Source organism: Blennius ocellaris, assembly GCF_963422515.1.
Source record: "Blennius ocellaris genome assembly, chromosome: 15".
NCBI classification, from domain to species: Eukaryota; Metazoa; Chordata; class Actinopteri; order Blenniiformes; family Blenniidae; genus Blennius; species Blennius ocellaris.
The window spans coordinates 21268162-21288342 of NC_137664.1; the positions used below are offsets into that span (position 1 = coordinate 21268162).

Consider the following 20181-nt stretch of genomic DNA (forward strand, 5'->3'; position numbering starts at 1 on the left):
GCTCGCATTCAGAGATTTAAGCTAAAGATGTCGGCCACCAAAATCAACTTTCAAAATAAAACCCCATTAGACGTTTGCAGTTTATTGAATGGTGTGACAACAACTGTTTTTAAATGTGGATTTGGGTTAACATGCTTCAAAACAGAACACATACGATGGAGGCTGTAAGCAATGGTGAGTTTATTAAAAGCTCTGTGGGAACAATACAAAACATTGTTTGAAAGTCATTTTGTGCAACGTGAAAGATGGAAAAATAAATGTTTTCATCTCAAGGGAATAACAATACTGAAGCCTTGTCCAGAGCAGAGCTCGGGTTGGAGAAGCAGGAGAATCCCTTCTTAATATTAAACACATGTAAGGTGACCTGAGCAGCTCCAATCGGCGCACATCTTCTAAAATGTATAAAACATAGAAATATTAGCATAAGACACTTCGTAATAACTGATCATTCAGTTTTTCTTCTCTGGGCACCACTTTAGAAATGTGCTCAAAGTCTCAAAGTTTCCTGACCACAGTTTCTGATGATGATAATGATGATGATGATGATGATGATGAGCAGGTTTCATACTGTGTGATGATCAACAGTCCAGTTACAAACAAACACTCACTGCTTTCTGTTTGGGCTCAAAGTGCTTATTCAGATCAACTGAATCTAAAATGTGAGAAGCACAGAGGAGGAAAAAGCCTAGAAGCACTTGGCCTTTGCAGGGTTCATATATATATATATATATATATATAATTTTGTAGTAGTAGTAGTGTAGTTGTGCTCGCCTCTAAACTGACAGCAGTGATGAGCATGTGGTCATTCTGAAGGTCTTCCTGAACACATGTCCAAGCCGAGGCGGCGAGTCGTATTGTGAAGCTTCTTACACTTACGAATGGAGAAATATGTTTGGAGGAGTAAACAAAAAATATTCATTCTAATCCGCACACGCTGCAGTGTTGGAACAGGCAACAGACATTCATAATGACGCAATACTGACAAGCCTGTAACATTGAGCACGTGGCTATTTTAGCTCCCTGGTAACATTTAGAATGCAGCTCTGCACACACGAACAGAGAAAAGTGTTCCTGAAGCCTGAAATCCAAGTTCAGCTTCCCTTCTTTCAGTTTTGTTGCCTTCAGCGTGTCCGTGAATCAAAAGGCATTTGATTGGTCTGTAGCGTCACTGCTGATGTTGAAGCTGCATCACATTCAGTGGTGAGTCATTAGTTTGGCACGTTCACTCATTCATTCCCACGCGCTCAGTTCTTCTCCTTTAATAAACTGAAATGTTGGAAGAAAAGCTTCCATCCACATCAGAGGACAGGAGAGAGAGAGAGAGAGAGAGGGAGAGGGAGAGAGAGAGGGAGAGGGAGGGGTGGAGTGTCTGACCGTCAGGAGAGTTCTTCACGTTCTCCCTCACGGGGGTCCCTGCTGAGAGCAGACTAAGCCGTCAGCAGACGAGGAAGAGTAGCGTCCTTCATCTTCGTCCTTCTCCTCCTCGCTAGGTTTGTGTGCGGGTTCTTCCACGAGCAGCTTCAGACGGTTCAGGTGGAACAGAGCTCTGAGGACAGACGAGTGACCTCAAGTTTTCAATTCAACCTACAAAGTCAGCTGGATCTGGATTCTACCAGTTTGTCGTGAAACGACCCTGTGCTGTGAGAAATAAAAAGATGGTGGTAGTGTGTGTGTGTGTGTGTGTGTACCTCTGTAGTGACGGCCTGCCTGGAACACTCTGGAGTTCTGGTTCAACATCAGGCCACTGCAACACAAACGCAGCTCCTGACAATCAAACCTCACTGATTGAACATTTCAATAAGCCTTCCTGATAAACCCAGATATTCTCTGCATCGGCACCCGGACGATCTGTTCACACGCGACAGCAGCGCGAGCTCTGGGCGAACCACGGACTGCCCTGAAGCGCTCTGCTTCTTATACTGCAAATTAAAGTGGGTAAAGCAGGAAGCTCTCCGATAGGCTGCTTCTGACCTGCTTCTCGGGGGCGTGCGGGTCGTCGGCCTGTGCGGGAGCTGCTGGATGCCGCCGTCTCTGGAGCTCCGCCTCCACGTCCTGCAGCCGGAACAGCATCTGCTTGAGGGCCTCCGCCGGGCCGGGCTGCTTCCAGGAGCTGCAGCTCTGAGCCTGTCACGGTAAATTACAACCTGATCTGTTGTCAACGCAATCTGGAGCGGCTGAAGGGAGATATACACCAGAACTTTGGGACCACCGACCTGCACGCCTCCGTCAGTCTGCGTGGAGTCGACCGCCGCTGCATCGCTACGGAGACGAAACAGCAGCAGGACGGTCAGCGTGACGAGTCACATCAGGATGAATGTACAGTCGTGCGGAAACAATTTAGACACCCTACAAAAGACTGTGTGTTTTTAATATATTTCGATATGTGCTGGTTTAATATCAAGTTTAAAACAACTGGAAATTTTCAATAATATAAATGAGAGAGAGAGAGAGAGAGAGAGAGAGAGAGAGAGAACGAGAGAGAGAGAGAGAGAGACAGAGAGAGAGAGAGAGAGAGAGAGAGACGAGAGAGAGAGAGAGAGAGACAGAGAGAGAGAACGAGAGACAGAGAGAGAGAGAGAGAGAGAGAGAGAGAGAGAGAGAGAGAGAGAGAACGAGAGACAGAGAGAGAGAGAGAGAGAGAGACAGAGAGAGAGAACGAGAGACAGAGAGAGAGAGAGAGAGAGAGCCTCACTGAGGATGGTCGAGCAGCTCCTCTGCGTTTCCTGGACTCGCTGTTAACAACAGAACAAACAATGGTTCACTTCCACACTTCCTTCAAAACTTTTTTTTTCCTTTTTCTACAACACGTCATGATGAGAGATATTTCCTCGTCTCTGACTCACAGACGTCTCAATACGCTGAAAGAAAAGCCTGGTTATATTACGATAGCATAAAGTGTATCTATCCAGCGACTCAAGTCATTTAAAGCATTCATGAGAATTTTTGAATTTTTACAAGGTTTTTGTGTTCAATTGTTAGAGTTTGTTGTTGTTTTAAACTGTGCTATAATACATACTATGGGTTTCTTCTTCTTTTTGTGTGGTAATTTTAATAGATCATTTGAAGTTTAAGCTCTTGATGAAGCACTTGTTTGTCAGGTCAATATAAATGCTCCATTTTCCCACTATAGATAGAAAATTTAATATGCAAATGTTAAAAATGTGATTCATTGATCATTCGACCGATAGTTACGGCCTGAGGTGGTTCAGACGACATTAAAGTGAAGACAAACTCGTGGCCACGCCGTCTCACCAACACTCCAATGTAAAGGGAGTAGTAGCAGACGGGCGTGTGCACGTCTCGTTTGAACAACCTCAGCTCGTCGCCGTGCATTAAGGCGAGCGGAGGATCTAATCTACACGTCCCACAATGCATTAGAACGAGCGTGGAGGAGCGCCACCTGGAGGTGGCGTGCTGTCCGCGGCTGCGCAGCTCCGAGACAGAGACGTCAGCACGCGGTCCGCCTTCTGGATCAGAGACTCCAACCTGCCGTCTGGGGGGCAGAGAGACACGCTGAGCGGCGGAGCGGCGGACCCCGTTTCAAGTCCGGGCTGCGGGCGGGCGCCTACCTGCGAGCAGGGCGGGCGCCGCGCCGCCGCGTCCTTGCGTCTTGGCGAGGGCCTGCAGGGAAATGTGCTCGGCGAACTGCAGCCGGAGGTCTCTGAGCGTCAGCTGGCCTTCAGCCTGCACACACACACAGAGTTCCCGGTTGGAAAAAACGGCGAGCTGCTCCTGCGGCGGGCTGGACGTCTGATCCTGCCGCCGGGAGACGACGTGGGGATGAAAGGGCCGCTGGAGAGAGTCTCTGCTCCGGCTCGTTGTCACCTCGTCATCCAGGAGCAGCTGGCGCTTCCCTCACCTGCTCAGGGTCGTCCTCTTCCTCCTCCAGATCTGCAACCCAGGATGGAGCTCCGGTTTTAGGGGCCGCAGGCGGGAAAAGCCCTGAAAGGCGAAGAGAGCCACAGTCAAATAATTACTATTATTCAATACTTCTGGGTAAAGAACGCTTGAGGGAAACCCGCAGTCATCAGTGCTCCATGAGGGTTCATAAGGGATCTGCAACGTGGCGGCGAACAAAACAAAGAGTAAATATTACCATGAATAATATGATTATTAAAGAGATATTGTTGATTTGTGGCTCACAAGGTGTGTGGTCAGTTTTTTCTCGGCTGTTTCCGCTGTGTTTCTGAAACTTTAAAGCTTCAGTTGGACATTAAAATTAGCTCAAACTAACAGAACGGTTTGTTTCGAGGACGAACTGTCGAACACAATCAGTCTCACGACTTTATTGGACTGGGCTTCATTCATTTTACACTTTAGTCTCATGTCAATATATTGCCAATCCTGGCAATTTACTCTTTTTTTAGAGGATTTTTCTTTTTTACTGGATTGTTTTCTTTTTACATATTCTATTTTTTGTGCTCTTTAGATTTTTACATATGTTTACATATTTTAATTCCTTTAACATACGTCCTATGTTAGAATAAGCTAATAATTACATACATTTAGTGATTAATAACTGAGTGAAAGACAATCATATGTAAGGAAAATGAAAGGTTTTGAACTAAAAGACAGAACGATAGAAATAGTTGTATAATAATCTGAAGTATCTTCATTTCTTTGTGTAATTGTTCCGATGTCATTATGCTGGGAAGGACTGAGCCGCGGTGTTTGGACGGTGGCCGTCGTACCGAGCTGCTCCCAGGACCGTGCCGGTGGCTCGGACTGGCTCAGCTCGCAGCTCTGGACCCAGGCCGGGTGCTGCAGGTCGGGCAGGCTGCCCATTCCAGAACCGTCCATGTCGGCCTTGTGGCTGGTCAACCAGTGGGGGAGGTGGAGCGAGGAGGAGGAGGGCGGCTCGGCCCCCCACAGAGACCTCGCCGGTCTGTGTGCACACTGTCCCAATGCAGGGAGGAGAACGACAACGTTTATATCATTTGGATTAGTCGACGAGGAATGGTGCCGCCGTGAGAGGAAAAACTGAAGGAGACGTTACCTTGAATCTACTCAAAGAGGCAACATCAGCACCTGGTTGCACTGTGAGTTCACCGGCTCGGCTTCTGCACCGGCACAGGAGGAGGAAGTTAGCAGATCTACAACTTTCAACAAAAACTAAAACAAAAACAAAAAAACACCTGCAGCTCCTGGATGGACCAGAGGGGGGCAGGCTGTGGTGGAGGGAGGCGCTGCCCCGCAGCCCAGGGGAGGCTTTGTGGCCTGGAGGTCTGAGGGAGGAGGAGGAGGAGGTGGGGGGACGGAGCTGGGACGCTCCGGACTGAGACAGAAGTCCTGGACAGACAGACAAGCTCAGTCAGAGAACAACAGACAGATTTACTCAAAGACCAAACTGAAAATGAGATTGAGTTTCTAGGAATTACGACTGATGAACATTTAACATGGAAATCACATATTAATAATGTCAAAGTAAAGGTATCCCAAATAATAGCTGTGTTGCATAGAGTCAGAGATTCTCTCAATAAGAGTGCTTTGTTTTTGTTGTATAACTCATTGATTGTTCCATCGAAGTGTGGGGAAATGCCTGTAATACATACATTAATCCCATTTTTCTCCTACAGAAAAGAGCGATTAGAGTCGCTAGTGGAAGTGGTTACAGAGACCATACTAATCCTTTATTTAGACAACTAAAAACACTGAAATTTAAAGATTTAGTGGAGTACAACCTTCTAAAAGCCATGTTTAAAGCTCATCCTGAAAGTTTACCAAACAAATTGCAAAACAGATTCGCCAAGAGAAAACGTAGATATGAACTGAAAGGAACTGAGGTTTTTTACAAAACCCAGGTTTCAATCGGCCGTAATGGAAAAATGTATCTCAGTGGAAGGAGTCGGTCTGTGGAACCGTCTTGATTGTAAAACTAAAACTTCTAAGTCCATTGATGTGTTTAAGAAACTTGTTAAAGTGTCAATGTTACAGAAATACGACACTGCCGAGTAGCAGATCATCCTTATTTATGTATTTTGCGTTTGATGTCTTGGAAAAAGACGCTGCATGTGAATGAACTGGAACTGTAAATGATTTAGTGTTGATAAGGGGCAGACATAAGTTTTCCTTCTTTCTGCTCCTTTTCATTCATATGAAATGCTGTTTTGTATTGTTTTAAATGAATGAAATAAATAATAAAATGGAAAAAAATAATGAAAATGAAATACTCAGGACGGATCACAGCCAATAACAACTAAACACAAACAGAGACCTGGACTACGAGGTGGGAGTTTCTCTTATGGGGGGGGGGGGACTTCAGGGTTCAAGCCTGGGTTTTCTTGTACGGCGGCGCTGGTTCACTTCTTACTGACTCTGGACCTGCTTATGTCCTGGAGAAGAGATTGAGGATAAAAGCTCCGCCTCCTGACCAATCAGACCTCCTGGGAAATGAATTACCCACCCCCTGATCTAGTCCCAACGCCTGAATGACTGAGTGGTGAACCTGCTTCGTAGTAACGCTTATCACGTTACCCAGGTAACAGAGAGACGTCCTGGATATAGACAAGATAAGATATCCGGACTGAATCCACGAGGAAGTAGAGGGAGGTGTGCCGCTGGGGTGTTTAATGACCCGGCAAAACATCTGTGTGTGTGTGTGTGTGTGTGTGTGTGTGTGTGTGTGTGTGCAGAGACAGTGTTGATGGAGACAGCGTGAAGACGTGGGAGGGCGAGCCGTTGGTATGAGACCTTGGAGGAAGGCGGAGGTGTGTGTGACGGGCTCGGTGCCGTCAAGAGGGATCGACAGCAGCTCATCCGTGGTCATGGACAGCCGGTCGCGGTTACTGCGATGATGGAGGGAGCTGACGGGGAGGTTCAGGAAGTCCAGCTCCTTCTCAGTCAAACGCTCCCTCAGAACTTTCAGTTTCAAAATAAAAAAAATTCATTAAAAAAAATACAGTAAAGAATGAATCAGCGTGTGTGTCTGAAGCCCATCTTTATAAATAATGATGTGGTTTATTGTAGGAGCCAGTGAGCGACTCACCGTCTTTATTCCGCAGCGTACTGAGTCCGAGTCGACTGGACGTGGGAAACGTGCCGCGAGCCCGAAGCGCTCCGGCCAGCGACTCCCCGTGCCCACGACTCCTCTCAAAGTCTAAGATGTAGGCGTCCAGCGCAGCCGAGGCCGAATCGTAAACCTGAGAGCCGGCGGCGGCGGCGGCGTTATAACACAAGATGTCAAACTCGGGGCTTCACTGACAGAACGAAGCAGTCGATCAAACAATTACTGACACTGTACAGGGAAAATATGGGGATGTAATATCGTTTTTTTTTTTTTAAATCATTTAAATTGTGTGAATACCGTGTTTTGTATCTTGTTGCCATCGAGAAGTGGAACGATGGAAATACACTGTGACTGAAATGCCAAGTCAGGGCTGTCAAACATAAGGCCCGTGGGCCAAACGTGAAAGATTTTGAAGAAAACTTTGATTTTTAAATAAATTTCTTAAAAGTCGTGGCCACAACAAAACACTCAGGCTCAAAGCTGAGGTCATAGTGATGCTGCCATGGAAGCTAGCAAACGAGCATCGGCCTCAAAGCCAGGCTGTCATGGTGAACTAGTAGAAAAAATGTGCATAATAGAAACATTACACATGTTTTAAAGACAATAAATGCATTTGGCAGCAGAAAGTATCATCTGAAATTGGCTTTGTGTTAAGATCTTAATAACTCCCTGTCGTAATTGCTTGGTTTTGTGAAAACACACATTTTCACTCTGTATACTCTGCGCCACAACAAAGAAAAACCTCTAAATGTAAATTTAAAGGTTTATTATGACACTATTGTACCGGTCCAGCCCATGTAAGATGAAACTGGGCTGTATGTGGAACCTGAACTAAAACGTGTTTATTAAGTTCTGCTCTCAAGACTTAATAATGCCTGATTCTAGCTGATGGTCGAAAAACAGAAGACGTGGCGTGTCGATGTGGATTTACCTTGTCTCTGTATGCGAAGCCGCTGTCGTCAGGCCTCAGGCTGCTCCTCAGGTGGCCTGAACTGGACAGCAGGGAGGTCACCGTCGACTCCGGAGACAAACCCTCGCTCAGCAGGTCACTGGACTCCATCCTGAGAGACAAAACCAGTCAGAAAGCAGGTCCAGACATCAGCCAGAGCCACCGTCGTACTCCAGAGAAAACTGTGTCTTTAACCCGTCAAATAATTTGGTTTGACACTCTGTAGTCAGTGTGAAGAGAGAGAAGCACAACTATTTCACAAGCAAGTTCAAAACTGCAACAAAAAAATCACACAGAATCAATCATTTCCTGTTAAATAAACCTCTAAATGCTCTTTAGATGCCATAAATGTCTATAAAGCTGCCCTGATAAAAGAATAATGAACAAGAAGACACACAGATCATTTATCTTTGTTGTTCCAAGTCATTATTCAATCCACTTCTCTCTCTGTGTTGTTAATAGGTTGTAACCTAATTAATTCAGTTTCATTTATCTTTCTCTTCATCAACTCTGAATAAATCTCATAAAAAGAGAATATCATCGACCAGTTAAGCATTTCTTTGGTCTTTACAGAATTTATAAACATTAGTAATGTTCAATCATATTTTGTGGTTGGAAAAAAAAGCGGATCCCATTAAATGTAGTCATATTTTACAATTGTTATCCTTCATCTTCTTATATTTCTGTTTTCTCTTGTGTGCATTACTGTATCTATTTACTGCAACGCTTTATATGTGTATATATTGCACATGTTGTATACTATAAATAAGTATGAATTCCTTGCTCGGATAAAAGTCAATTATTTTTGTCCATTTTATTATTTTACCAACCTGAGAGTTGAAATAATGAATGAAACTGAAAAGGTTTGAACTATTCCTGTTCATCTGTCATAAATGTAATATACTGAAGTTTCAATGTATTAATGAAAGAATGTAAAAAGCCCATTTTCACGTGTATGTCTACATATTTGTTCACCTGTCTGGTCTTTATTTCTTTCTTTCTCCAGGGTCTAAAGTTGTTAATCGGTGTCTGAAAGTCCTCTTCAGTCTTCCCTTCACCGATTGTCCCTTATTTAGTGTGTGCTTGTTTGCTAACGTCATTAATCTACCCAGCAGTTAAAAAACAAACAGGTCTTGGGAACGAGCTTGTAGTTTCAAGTTCCTCTTGTGTTTTAAACTGTGTTTGCTGAAAACTTCAACCGGTTATGTGCAATACACATGTTGAAGTTTAGCCTCAGCGGTATAACACAGCAGTCTGAAACGTAGACTGAACCAGGCGGTCTTCATTGAAAGCACGTACTTGAATCGTTGGAGGTAAAAGTCTTGTTTGGTGGACTTTTGGTGGCTCAGCTGCTCCCAGCTTTGGCATTCAAGCGTCCCGGGTGAAGCTCCGCTGTTAGCCCCGTTAGCTGCAGTACAACTACCCGGAAGTCCTCCTGTCGCCACACCGCTTCCCACACGTACTGCACCGAGAACTCGTTCCGTCCATAGTTATCCAGAAGAGAGGACGTCTCCTGTTGTACTGTGATACTTGTGAAGAACTTCTGTTACTGTGGAGAGAAATCTCTGTCGCTTACTTTGGTCTTATTCGACGGTTGTTGTTGTTGTTGTTGTATGTTGCTTCATCGCCCCCTGTCGGAGCGGAGCAGAGCTGCACCTTCACGTCGGCTCAACCATAGACATGAAACCGAGATACCGCACGGCCAATCAGCGCCTGGTTACGCGACGAGCCCACGTTACATTTTCCCCTTGAAGTCCGAATTTGATGTAGTTTTCTTTTTCTTTTTCTTATTCATCCCAGCTTTACTAGTCTTGTGATTTTTTTTTAAAGCGTGTTTCCCCTCTCATCAATTCCTCCATGAGGTGTCCAGAGCATAGAGCTTTTCCTCAGCTTTAAAATGAAGTATTACTTGTTTTGATAGGTGGACTAGCAAGCGAGCTGCGATTTTTTTTTTCTTTTTTGTGCGTGGATTTTCTAGCCTGGGATCTATGTTTAGCAAAAGCGGGAGTACCGCCCCAAGATAGCGGACGGCGAGGCAAGCCGGAGGCGGCGCCATGAGGCATCTAGAGTTTTATATCTATGGGGGCAGCTCGAACTCCAGACCAACTCACTCTGAGTGCGTCCGGATAGTTCCTCCTATCTCGTTTCCTATCCAAGTGTTAGGACACTTCCTAAAGGAGTTCGGGAAAGGCGATCACGTTGTCTTGACACAATCACAACGCACTTCCACTAGGTGAAGTAATAATCTGACAGCAGCGAAGGTGATTCTCGGACAACTCGCCCACAAAACTACAACCCTGGATCACTCGTCCAAGGATGAGATTTCAGAATTTTTTTTGTTGAAAATAAATCCTGTATAATGTACTTTTACACATTATTTCAACTTGATATTTTCTATATTTTTCATATATCTAGTATATGTCCATATATTTAGTATGGTATCATAGGGGTTTTTATTCTTATGAAGAATGGTCTTTTTTGAGCACATGACGCCACCCGACCGGAACTTCAGCACTACCTTGTGCTGCACGTTCCAGCTCTCTAATGAGTGAATCAGTCATATTTTAATCATGTTAATCAAATAACGTCGCTACTGCTTGAGCCCCGCAGCTCATTAATATGTCGGATGGTATTTGTACGTGATGCACCTGAACGCATCACTGAAAGCGGTCAACTTCGAAGCAGCGTTATCCTGTTGCGACATCGGGGCACTACAATGTCTGTACACAGTCACAAAGATATATTAGTCCTGAGCTAGATGTCAAAAGTTATAACCAGTGTTTAAAGTCGGTACTATCTTTACTAGCGTAATGATGTTGTTATGCGTGCTACATATGAGTCACATGGAAGCTGCTGGTCCAATAGGAGAGCGCAAAACATCCAAGATGGCGCCGGCTGTGATAGATCTCATCCAGTCCAGAGGAAAACGTGACAAAATCCATTAATAAGCCATCAAAAATATGCTCTATGGCACTGATATCAATAATGCTGAAAAAGCATGTAGCGTCGCTACTGTATGAGCCCCGCAGCTCGTTAAATTGCTACAAGGCAGGCTTCCGACACGTTCATGAGCACCTGAACGCATCACTCGTGTTTTAACTTCACGGCTTATTATTGTGTCAAATATACTTAATATCTTGTGGTTTTTTGTGTCAAATACACTTAATATTCCTTCCAAATGTGTCAAATATACTTTTAAATGCAATCCTTCAAATCAATAATGCTGAAAAAAAATTGTCGTGGACAGGTTGTCTGGAATCGCGTGGACAGTTGTCCATGGACGAGATGTCTGTGGACGAGTTATTCTAGCACCGGCGAAGGATTGTGAGTCCTGCCGTGGTGAAAAAACTAAAGACTTCCAAAATTGAACCACTAAAAGAGAATTTCTACCACTTTGCCCTGTGCCTCTAACCACTGATACAATCTCAAATATCACAAAGTTTGAATTGAAGTTACAGGAAAACAGAACTGAGAACAGGCTGCAAATAAAAGTTTACTTTGCTGTGTTCGTTTTACAACATCTGCATGATATTTATAGTGAGGATATGGGTTTTAGATTATTTAAAGTTGTTCAAGGCATATTATTGCTTTGGTAACTTAACATGACCTTGATTCCTTTTCAGCCATCATGAGTTTCCCTGAATACTCAGATGAGTGGGTCCCTTTAAATGTTGTTGCTGCAAGGAATTGTGGGCCAACATTATCTTGTCTCCTTTGATAAAGGATGCATCAGTGTTTCCTAGGCTAAAGGAGGGTGTAAAGGAAGCATTGAGCCTCCTTTTCTTAACTTTTAGGGAAGCCGAACGATCCTTATCATGGCCTCCACTTAAACACTTCCGGGGTTAAAGAAACGTGGATATGAAAGAGATAGGAGGGACTAATAGTATGCATCCTGGGTTTCTTTTCTCTGAAACTCATGCAAACTCCACACAGACAGACAGACAGGCAGACAGGCAGACAGGGAGAGGGAGAGGGAGAGAGGTCCCTGGCCTCAACTGATCTCATTCTATTATTAAAGAAAAAAACAAAACAAAAACAAATAATGGGTGTTGACTCATGTGGATCATGTAAATGTATGTGGGTCCATGTGGGCTGCTGTGGTCGGTGTAAACCAGAGGTCTCAAACTCAGATCCTGGAGGGCCGCAGCCTTGCATGTGTTCCATGTCTCCCTGTAACACACCTGAATGTCCAGATGGTTCATCACCCCATTCAGCATAAAGCCAGATAGCAGCCACTCATTGCAATCAGCCGAGTTGAAGCAGGGAGACATGGAAAACAAGCAGGGCTGTGGCTCTCCAGGATCTGACTGTGAGACCCCTTGATGTAGACTAATGTGGATCAATATGGACTCGCGGTTTATGTGGATCTCTCACCTTGTTTCCAAAGTGCAATTTGTCACGGTACCAGTGGCAGATTCTGCCATGGGCGAACTGGGCAGCCGCCCAGAGTGCAATCTGTACAGGGCCCTACCGTGCACCAGAGGAAATTAGAACGTGATTGTATAATGACGGATGTAAACAACAACGAGAGGGTTCATACGACCGATGAGATAGCTAAATGTTGCAAGCTTGTCGAGAGTGAGGAGCTGCATGGTAGCTCCTCCTTATGGAACCGTATCAATGTACTCGGCACCTCAACAGAGGGGTTATGAAAAATGGTATCGGCTGGGTACGGTACTTTCGGTACCATTCAGAACTTTAGTCAGTGGAAACAGAAAAACCTGTACCCTTACAGGCCCATTGCTGCACAGTGGAAAGGCTTTTGTGGACTGCTGTGGTTCATGTATGGAGATTCATATGGTTCATGTGTTCATTGCGCTGCAGGCCCTTTAACCCGGAGCTGTGACGTCACACGAGTTGACACAGAGTGGTGAAAAACAGAGTGCTCACTCGACACCATAAACATTGAGCCTAAACTGTAATAAACGGTTTGTATTCAACTAATTTAGTTTAGATATTAGACTAAATGTGTAAACTTTTAATGGTGTATAGATATAAACGAAAGTTATGTATTATATCTGTTAAAAAGGGGTCAGTTTATGAGTACACATGAGCAGAACAGAGAGCAGCTGACAGTGCTGCAAGGACACACATTTTATTATTGCATGTGTGTGTGTGTATATATAAGTGATCCAAATCTTTATTATTTTTCAGACTTCTTCCATGCTGTGCTATTTCTCCTGCAATCTTTAACCGATTTGAACTGTTTGAATATCAAAACGTGAAGCTTGTTCATGAAATGAGTACTGTACTGTGTGCTCTTTTTTTTGTATCTTCAAATGTTTCCCGACAATAAAAAAAAAAAAATTGTGGATCAAGCACGTCAGAGGTTGCCAAGGAGATGCTGAGACGCCATGGAGCCGTACATCAAAGGGGATAAGCTTTATTCAGCCTTCAGCATTCACATTTGTATTCTCTTCTGGAAATGCAAGCATTTAGTTAAATATAGTTAAAAACACACACACACACACACTAGTCTGAATGGATGTAAACTTTGGTCAATAGAGACAATTCCCTGCTGGTCATGAGGCTGTTTTCAAACTACAGGTAACCAACAACAAAAAATTGAAACATACTTTACATCAAGTTACAATGTATCTTTAATAAAAGTAACTGGAGGATGTGAATGTAATCTTACTTCTGAGATTATAGCTGAAGTGTGTGTGCGTGCGTGCGTGTGTGTGTGTGTGTGTGTGTGTGTGTGTGTGTGTGTGTGTGTGTGTGTGTGTGTGTGTTTCCATAATCCTCTTCCCAACATGTGACTAGTCCAGATTACCACTGAGTGAGTGCTCCTCGCAGATTAACGATCTTCGAAAGTCTACGTGTGTGTGTGTGTGTGTGTGTGTGTGTGTGTGTGTGTGTGTGTGTGTGTGTGTGTGTGTGTGTGTGTACGTGCGCGTGTGTGTGTGTGAGTGTGTGTGTGTGTGTGTGTGTGTGTGTGTGTGTGTGTGTGTGTGTGTGTGTGTGTGTGTGTGTGTGTGTTATCAGACGTCACAGCCTGCCGTTGGTCCAGCTCACTTCAGATCACCCGGGATGTGCCGCGTCTTGTCCGGGGCCGTGAACCGGAGCTGAAGCGTTCCGGACCGGAGCTGGTGTGACCCGGGACCCCGGGACTCCCCCCCCCTTTCCCGTCAGAGTCCGATCCGGGGCAGTCTGGGAGCTGTCTGCCCAGTGAGAAGCGGCGGTAAACAGGCAGGGCGGAGCGGGGCAGAGCGGGGCAGATCCGTCGTTCACGTCCCCGTGACGTCGCTGCTGAGCGCGGACACATCGACCGATCGATCAAGCCTTCGATCGGCGGATCAGCTGACCGGCGGAGCGGAGCGGAGCCCCGGAGCCGGTCGGTCCCGCCATGGAGAGGAAGAGGACGGACTGTCCCGCTCTGCCGCCCGGCTGGCAGAAGGAGGAGGTGATCAGGAAGTCCGGGCTGAGCGCCGGGAAGAGCGACGTCTACTACTACAGGTAACCCGATCACCTGATCGACCCATCGATCGATCGATCAGACTGCCTGCGGGGTCTCAGAGTTCGGGCCGGGACCCCGCCGGGGCCGCAGGCAGCAAAGTGTCTGTCATTGTAACTTTTCATGGTAAATCACCATGAGAAGAAATAGATGGAAAGTAAAACTAAACTTCTTTATCAGCTCAGAGTCTCAGTCTGTCTGTCTGTCTGTCTGTCTGTCTGTCTGTCTGTCTGACTGACTGACTGACTGACTGACTGTCTGTCTGTCTGTCTGTCTGTCTGTCTGTCTGTCTGTCTGTCTGTCTGTCTGTCTGTCTGACTGACTGACAGAGAGTCTGACTGACAGAGAGACTGGCTTTCTGACTGTCTGTCTGTCTGTCTGACTGACTGACTGACTGACAGAGAGACTGACTGTCTGTCTGACTGACTGACTGACTGACTGACTGACTGACAGAGAGACTGGCTGAGAGACTGACTGACTGACTAAGTGATTGACTGACTGACTGAGAGATTGACTGACTGACTGACTGACTGAGAGATTGACTGACTGACTGAGAAACAGACAGGTTATTTGGAGGTTTTTATTGTTCATTCCTTCCACATGAAGTGTTTTCAGAGCGTGAAACTGTACATTTTTTAAAGCAGCTCTCGGAGAGGAGAAATACAAAAACGCCCGCTCAGCGTCTGCGTTATTCTTACAAAGAGAGACGGCGAAATGCTAAAATCACAACTCTGCCCTAAGCTTCACGTCTTCTTCTCCGGTGTGTTTCTGTGTTGTTACAACATTACAGCACCCATCAAACATAAAAGTGTTTGTACGTATGGTCAGAGACTTGGACCCTGTTTACACAGCTACGTTTCAAATGAAAACACAATGTTGGGATTTTTGTTTCAGAAATCTGTCGCGTTTACATGTTAACGTTTTGAAGATAATGTCTGGTTACGCGGAAACGGCAGAAGCTCTGTAAACAATGTTGGGCTACCAGTGAGTGCTGTTTGTTTTTGCAATGCAACCAGACACACTTGCAGCAGAGAACAACATTCTATAAACATTAACGATGACGGTACACTTTGTTATTACGGCGACTGTCAACGACCAAACTACCAAGTCCCAGATGAATATGGACGGTGGACTCATGACCCTCTGGAGGAAACCTTGTTCTGATTGTCCATCTGGAGCAGAAGAACTATTTACTGGTGCGCACTGTGCATGAGCAGGGTCTCTACCGAGTGCACGGAACCAAAGGATTTTCAAAAAATTGAGTTTCCACCCCGTTTCCACAGAGACGGAGTCGACGCGTCATCAAAACACAACAAAAGTTTAGCGTTTTCACTTGGAAATGTTGTAAACGGGTCCTTAGGGCACCAGACAGCCTCACGATGCCTGGAACAGATACACAAGAAGAACATGCAGCCTCCTCACTGGAGGAACCAGCTCAGGTTCAAACCCGCCAGATCGTGACTGTGAGGTCACAGTGCGAAGCGCTGTACCTCCCGAGGGCCCGACCCGTTCATTTGGCCGATTGTAGTCATTAATCAGTAATCTGTCAAAAAACTGTCCGATTAAGGGCAACATTAACTCGGGCAGCAGCCGCTCTCTCTCGCGCCCCGCCCTTACAGCCCCGCCCCTCCCGCTGTCAAGGCCCCGCCCCCCCCCGCTGGTAGAACCACCTCCATTCCTGTGCTTACAGCCCCGCCCCTCCGCAGCCGGGGCCGCCGTGTGTTTCAGCTCTGCCTTACCAGAAGATCCAGTTTACCTCTCATATATATATATAAATATATAAATATATAAATATATATATACAGTAAAAATAGCAAGTTCCCACATATGAACATATTGTCTCGCGCTGACTTTTCATTGATTTCATTGATTCTTATGACACACAGTGCCATAACGTTTAATCTGACTCGGTGAGATCACCAACCTTTAAATACGTTGAATGTGTCAGGTCATGTCAGATGAGCCTTAAGCTGTCAAACAGATGGTCCGTGGGCCAAAACCAGGACTTCAGAAGGTCCAGGTCGGTTTACCAGAAGGTCCAGTCCAGTTTACCAGAAGGTCCAGGTCAGTTTACCAGAAGGTCCAGTCCGGTTTACCAGAAGGTCCAGTCCAGTTTACCAGAAGGTCCAGTCCGGTTTACCAGAAGGTCCAGGTCGGTTTACCAGAAGGTCCAGGTCAGTTTACCAGAAGGTCCAGGTCGGTTTACCAGAAGGTCCAGTCCGGTTTACCAGAAGGTCCAGGTCGGTTTACCAGAAGGTCCAGTCCAGTTTACCAGAAGGTCCAGTCCGGTTTACCAGAAGGTCCAGGTCGGTTTACCAGAAGGTCCAGTCCAGTTTACCAGAAGGTCCAGTCCAGTTTACCAGAAGGTCCAGGTCGGTTTACCAGAAGGTCCAGGTCGGTTTACCAGAAGGTCCAGTCCGGTTTACCACAAGGTCCAGGTCGGTTCACCAGAAGGTCCAGTCCGGTTTACCAGAAGGTCCAGGTCGGTTCACCAGAAGGTCCAGTCCGGTTTACCAGAAGGTCCAGGTCGGTTTACCAGAAGGTCCAGTCCAGTTTACCAGAAGGTTGAATCTAGTTTACCAGAAGGTCCAGTCCGGTTTACCACAAGGTCCAGTCCAGTTTACCAGAAGGTCCAGTCCGGTTTACCAGAAGGTCCAGGTCGGTTTACCAGAAGGTCCAGGTCAGTTTACCAGAAGGTCCAGGTCGGTTTACCAGAAGGTCCAGTCCAGTTTACCAGAAGGTCCAGGTCAGTTTACCAGAAGGTCCAGTCCGGTTTACCAGAAGGTCCAGTCCAGTTTACCAGAAGGTCCAGTCCGGTTTACCAGAAGGTCCAGGTCGGTTTACCAGAAGGTCCAGGTCAGTTTACCAGAAGGTCCAGGTCGGTTTACCAGAAGGTCCAGTCCGGTTTACCAGAAGGTCCAGGTCGGTTTACCAGAAGGTCCAGTCCAGTTTACCAGAAGGTCCAGTCCGGTTTACCAGAAGGTCCAGGTCGGTTTACCAGAAGGTCCAGTCCAGTTTACCAGAAGGTCCAGTCCAGTTTACCAGAAGGTCCAGGTCGGTTTACCAGAAGGTCCAGGTCGGTTTACCAGAAGGTCCAGTCCGGTTTACCACAAGGTCCAGGTCGGTTCACCAGAAGGTCCAGTCCGGTTTACCAGAAGGTCCAGGTCGGTTCACCAGAAGGTCCAGTCCGGTTTACCAGAAGGTCCAGGTCGGTTTACCAGAAGGTCCAGTCCAGTTTACCAGAAGGTTGAATCTAGTTTACCAGAAGGTCCAGGTCGGTTTACCAGAAGGTCCAGTCCGGTTTACCAGAAGGTCCAGGTCGGTTCACCAGAAGGTCCAGTCCGGTTTACCACAAGGTCCAGTCCAGTTTACCACAAGGTCCAGTCCGGTTCACCAGACGGTCCAGTCCGGCCTGTGGGACGACTACAACTGCAGATAGTCAGTCATTGTTGCACTTTTAATTCCAGCAGTATTGAAACAGACATTTAACTGTATTTTGCACCAGGACACATTATTTAAAATTGGCACAATGATGAAATTGTATTTATTTTGAAGAGATCACATTTTCATATTCTGTTTCCAGAATGAACTGAAATGAGCCTATTTTTCCATCAATTTTTTTAATGCATTTTTAAATGTCTTAATTCTTACAGACATTGCATGAGGAATTTATTTCCCAAAAAGCACATCATTTAAAAAAAAATACATTTTATGTTGAAATTGTTCATATGCTGCTTCTTCCACACAATTTCTGTTTAAAAGTATCTGAAAATAGTGAAATGCTCTCCCTCCTCACAAGTGTCTGGAACTATATTTATGCGGTATTTCACCTTTTTTTTTTTTTTTTACTGAAAAATGCAACAATTTAATTTGCCGATATATTGGTTTATTCCCTAATATCAGAATTGGAAAAAATCCATATCAGCCCCAGACCACACATTCTCATTACTATAAAACAAATATTGTAACAGCACTTTCAGTCTTTCTATATACAGCCTGAGTGTGAGAAGACTTCAGATCACAAAATCCAGAATTTTAAGAAATTACTTAAAAAAATCTCTGGAGTATCATAATGACAGTAGTAATGCTTGTTCTGTCGAGAACATAATCCAGATCTACCAACAAAACCAGACCTCTCTGCTGTTTCTGTGCGTACACGTCAGTTCACACTCTGCACACAGGATGTAGATTTAAGAAGCTGAAGACGCTTCTTCCTGAGCGGGAACTGTGGATATATTCCCTCAGGTCCTCTTCAGCGGAGCTGCTTCTCTGTACAACAGCAGTGAAAACTGCACATTTTCATGAATTAGCCTGACAGGATGGGGAAAGTGGGCCTGTCCGGGTTAAAAAAAAAAAAAAGGGTGTTTGGTGGCTGTAAACGGGGTGTTTACGCTGCAGCCCTGCCCACAAGATAATGACTGAACCTCGCCAGTGTTCAGTTTAACTGCCGACATGTTGGTGAGCAGTGTAACTAACCTCGGGGTTCAGGACCCTCTGGTCTTTTCCCAGGTTCCAATTATAGGACGCGGACGTCAGAGAAAAGCAGAATAAGACACTTAAGGCAGTTTAAAATCAAACTGCTTCTTCTGTAACGCAATGAAGTGTAGTGAGCGTCTTTATAACTCATGACGCTGCTTCAGACAGTATAAAACTCCTTTTAATGAAGAAGAGCACTGGAGCAGTGAGACAGCATCAAAATAGGCGAAATAATTCCAAATATTCACTGTGTTTTAATGCAAAGAGGATGTCATAATAATGTCTAAATATCCTCCAATAAAACCTGGAGAAAGACAAATAAGTGCAGGTTCAACATTGTCACCTCCTGGAGCTAATTGTTTGTAAAGACGTGTCTCTCTTCAGGCTGTGAGCAGATTTCTGAAGGGCTCCACTTGCACGTTTTCTCAAATACTCCCGGCTGCGGCGCTTCGCATGTGCTACTGAGCTTTCCCGCTTTCTCGTTCTGTCATCTGATAACAGGTGACGCCTGCCCCACACTCTCGGTGTGTAACGTGCACTTTTGTTAATGAAGATTTGAAAACCCGGAGGCATGAAGAATCAGTGTTTCCCGACAAAACCACCACTTCAGAGTGGAGCAGCAGGAGCTGGTCCTGGTCCACTGTTCTGGAGGGCCACTTTTTGCCTGCAGGCCCCACAGATGACGGGAGGAGTCCAAGGCTGGGCCTGAGGTTAGAGTACCGATAGATGTAAACAACATAATAGCCTCCCACTGATACCTGGGGATCGGAAGTAGATGTTACAGCAGAGATGATGGGACTCTCAAACACCCGAGATGTTCTCCGAGTTAGCCGGTCTGGAAAAGCTGCAGCATGACACACGTCATCGACTCCAAGTTTGTAGCATGCACAAGAAATGATTATAACCAAGCTGCTCCATTCAGTAGATAAGCCACGAATCTCTGTTCTCTGAAATGTAAATAAGGAGACCAGACTTGTCTGCAGGTTGCACAGGTCATTGGAAGCTGCGACGCCTGTAGACAAACTTCCATGTCAACCCCTCACACTAAGGTCTCAGCTGCAGTCAAGATCCAACGAAAGCAGATTTTGCACTAAATTTTTTTTTACATAATTCATTCTCTTGCAACAGTTCTGCTAACCCACGTGTTTATGTGCCGTTCCTTGAGTTTGACTTTTTCGTCTCCAGCATGCTGCCGACACACAGAGGTTTAAGGTTCCATTATCTAATTACAGTATATAAAGTAATTCAGAGGGACTCAACCTGAGGTTAATCTCATGAGTTACTTTTAGAAAA

At 45.4% G+C, this 20181-nt stretch overlaps 2 protein-coding genes across 4 annotated transcripts in view; one reads left to right on the top strand and one right to left on the bottom strand.

Moving 5' to 3' along the window:
* Positions 1-163: 163 nt before the first annotated feature.
* Positions 164-9535, bottom strand: cUnh18orf54 (chromosome Un C18orf54 homolog). 2 transcript variants are annotated; one of them, XM_080510066.1, is made up of 16 exons: positions 9255-9535; positions 7938-8067; positions 6986-7139; positions 6691-6858; positions 5136-5289; positions 4997-5060; positions 4692-4896; positions 3860-3942; positions 3570-3684; positions 3401-3493; positions 2693-2732; positions 2214-2259; positions 1972-2124; positions 1689-1744; positions 1375-1546; positions 164-392 (listed from the first exon to the last, which is right to left on the bottom strand). In XM_080510066.1, exons 2-15 carry the CDS (start codon positions 8064-8066, stop codon positions 1402-1404), a joined length of 1605 nt encoding a protein of 534 aa, XP_080366192.1. In that variant the 5' UTR covers position 8067; positions 9255-9535; the 3' UTR covers positions 164-392; positions 1375-1401. The 2 variants fall into 2 exon arrangements, with proteins under 2 accessions (XP_080366192.1, XP_080366191.1); XM_080510065.1 differs by having other exon boundaries at positions 164-1546.
* A 4419-nt stretch (positions 9536-13954) lies between these two features.
* Positions 13955-20181, top strand: part of mbd2 (methyl-CpG binding domain protein 2) — a 34849-nt gene continuing 28622 nt past the window's right edge. Inside the window, exon 1 of one of the 2 annotated variants that reach the window (XM_080510616.1) lies at positions 13955-14414. In XM_080510616.1, coding sequence (XP_080366742.1) covers positions 14305-14414 — 110 coding nt within the window. In that variant the 5' untranslated portion in view covers positions 13955-14304. The remainder of the gene's footprint in view (positions 14415-20181) is intronic. The other variant, XM_080510617.1, reaches the window with a different exon arrangement.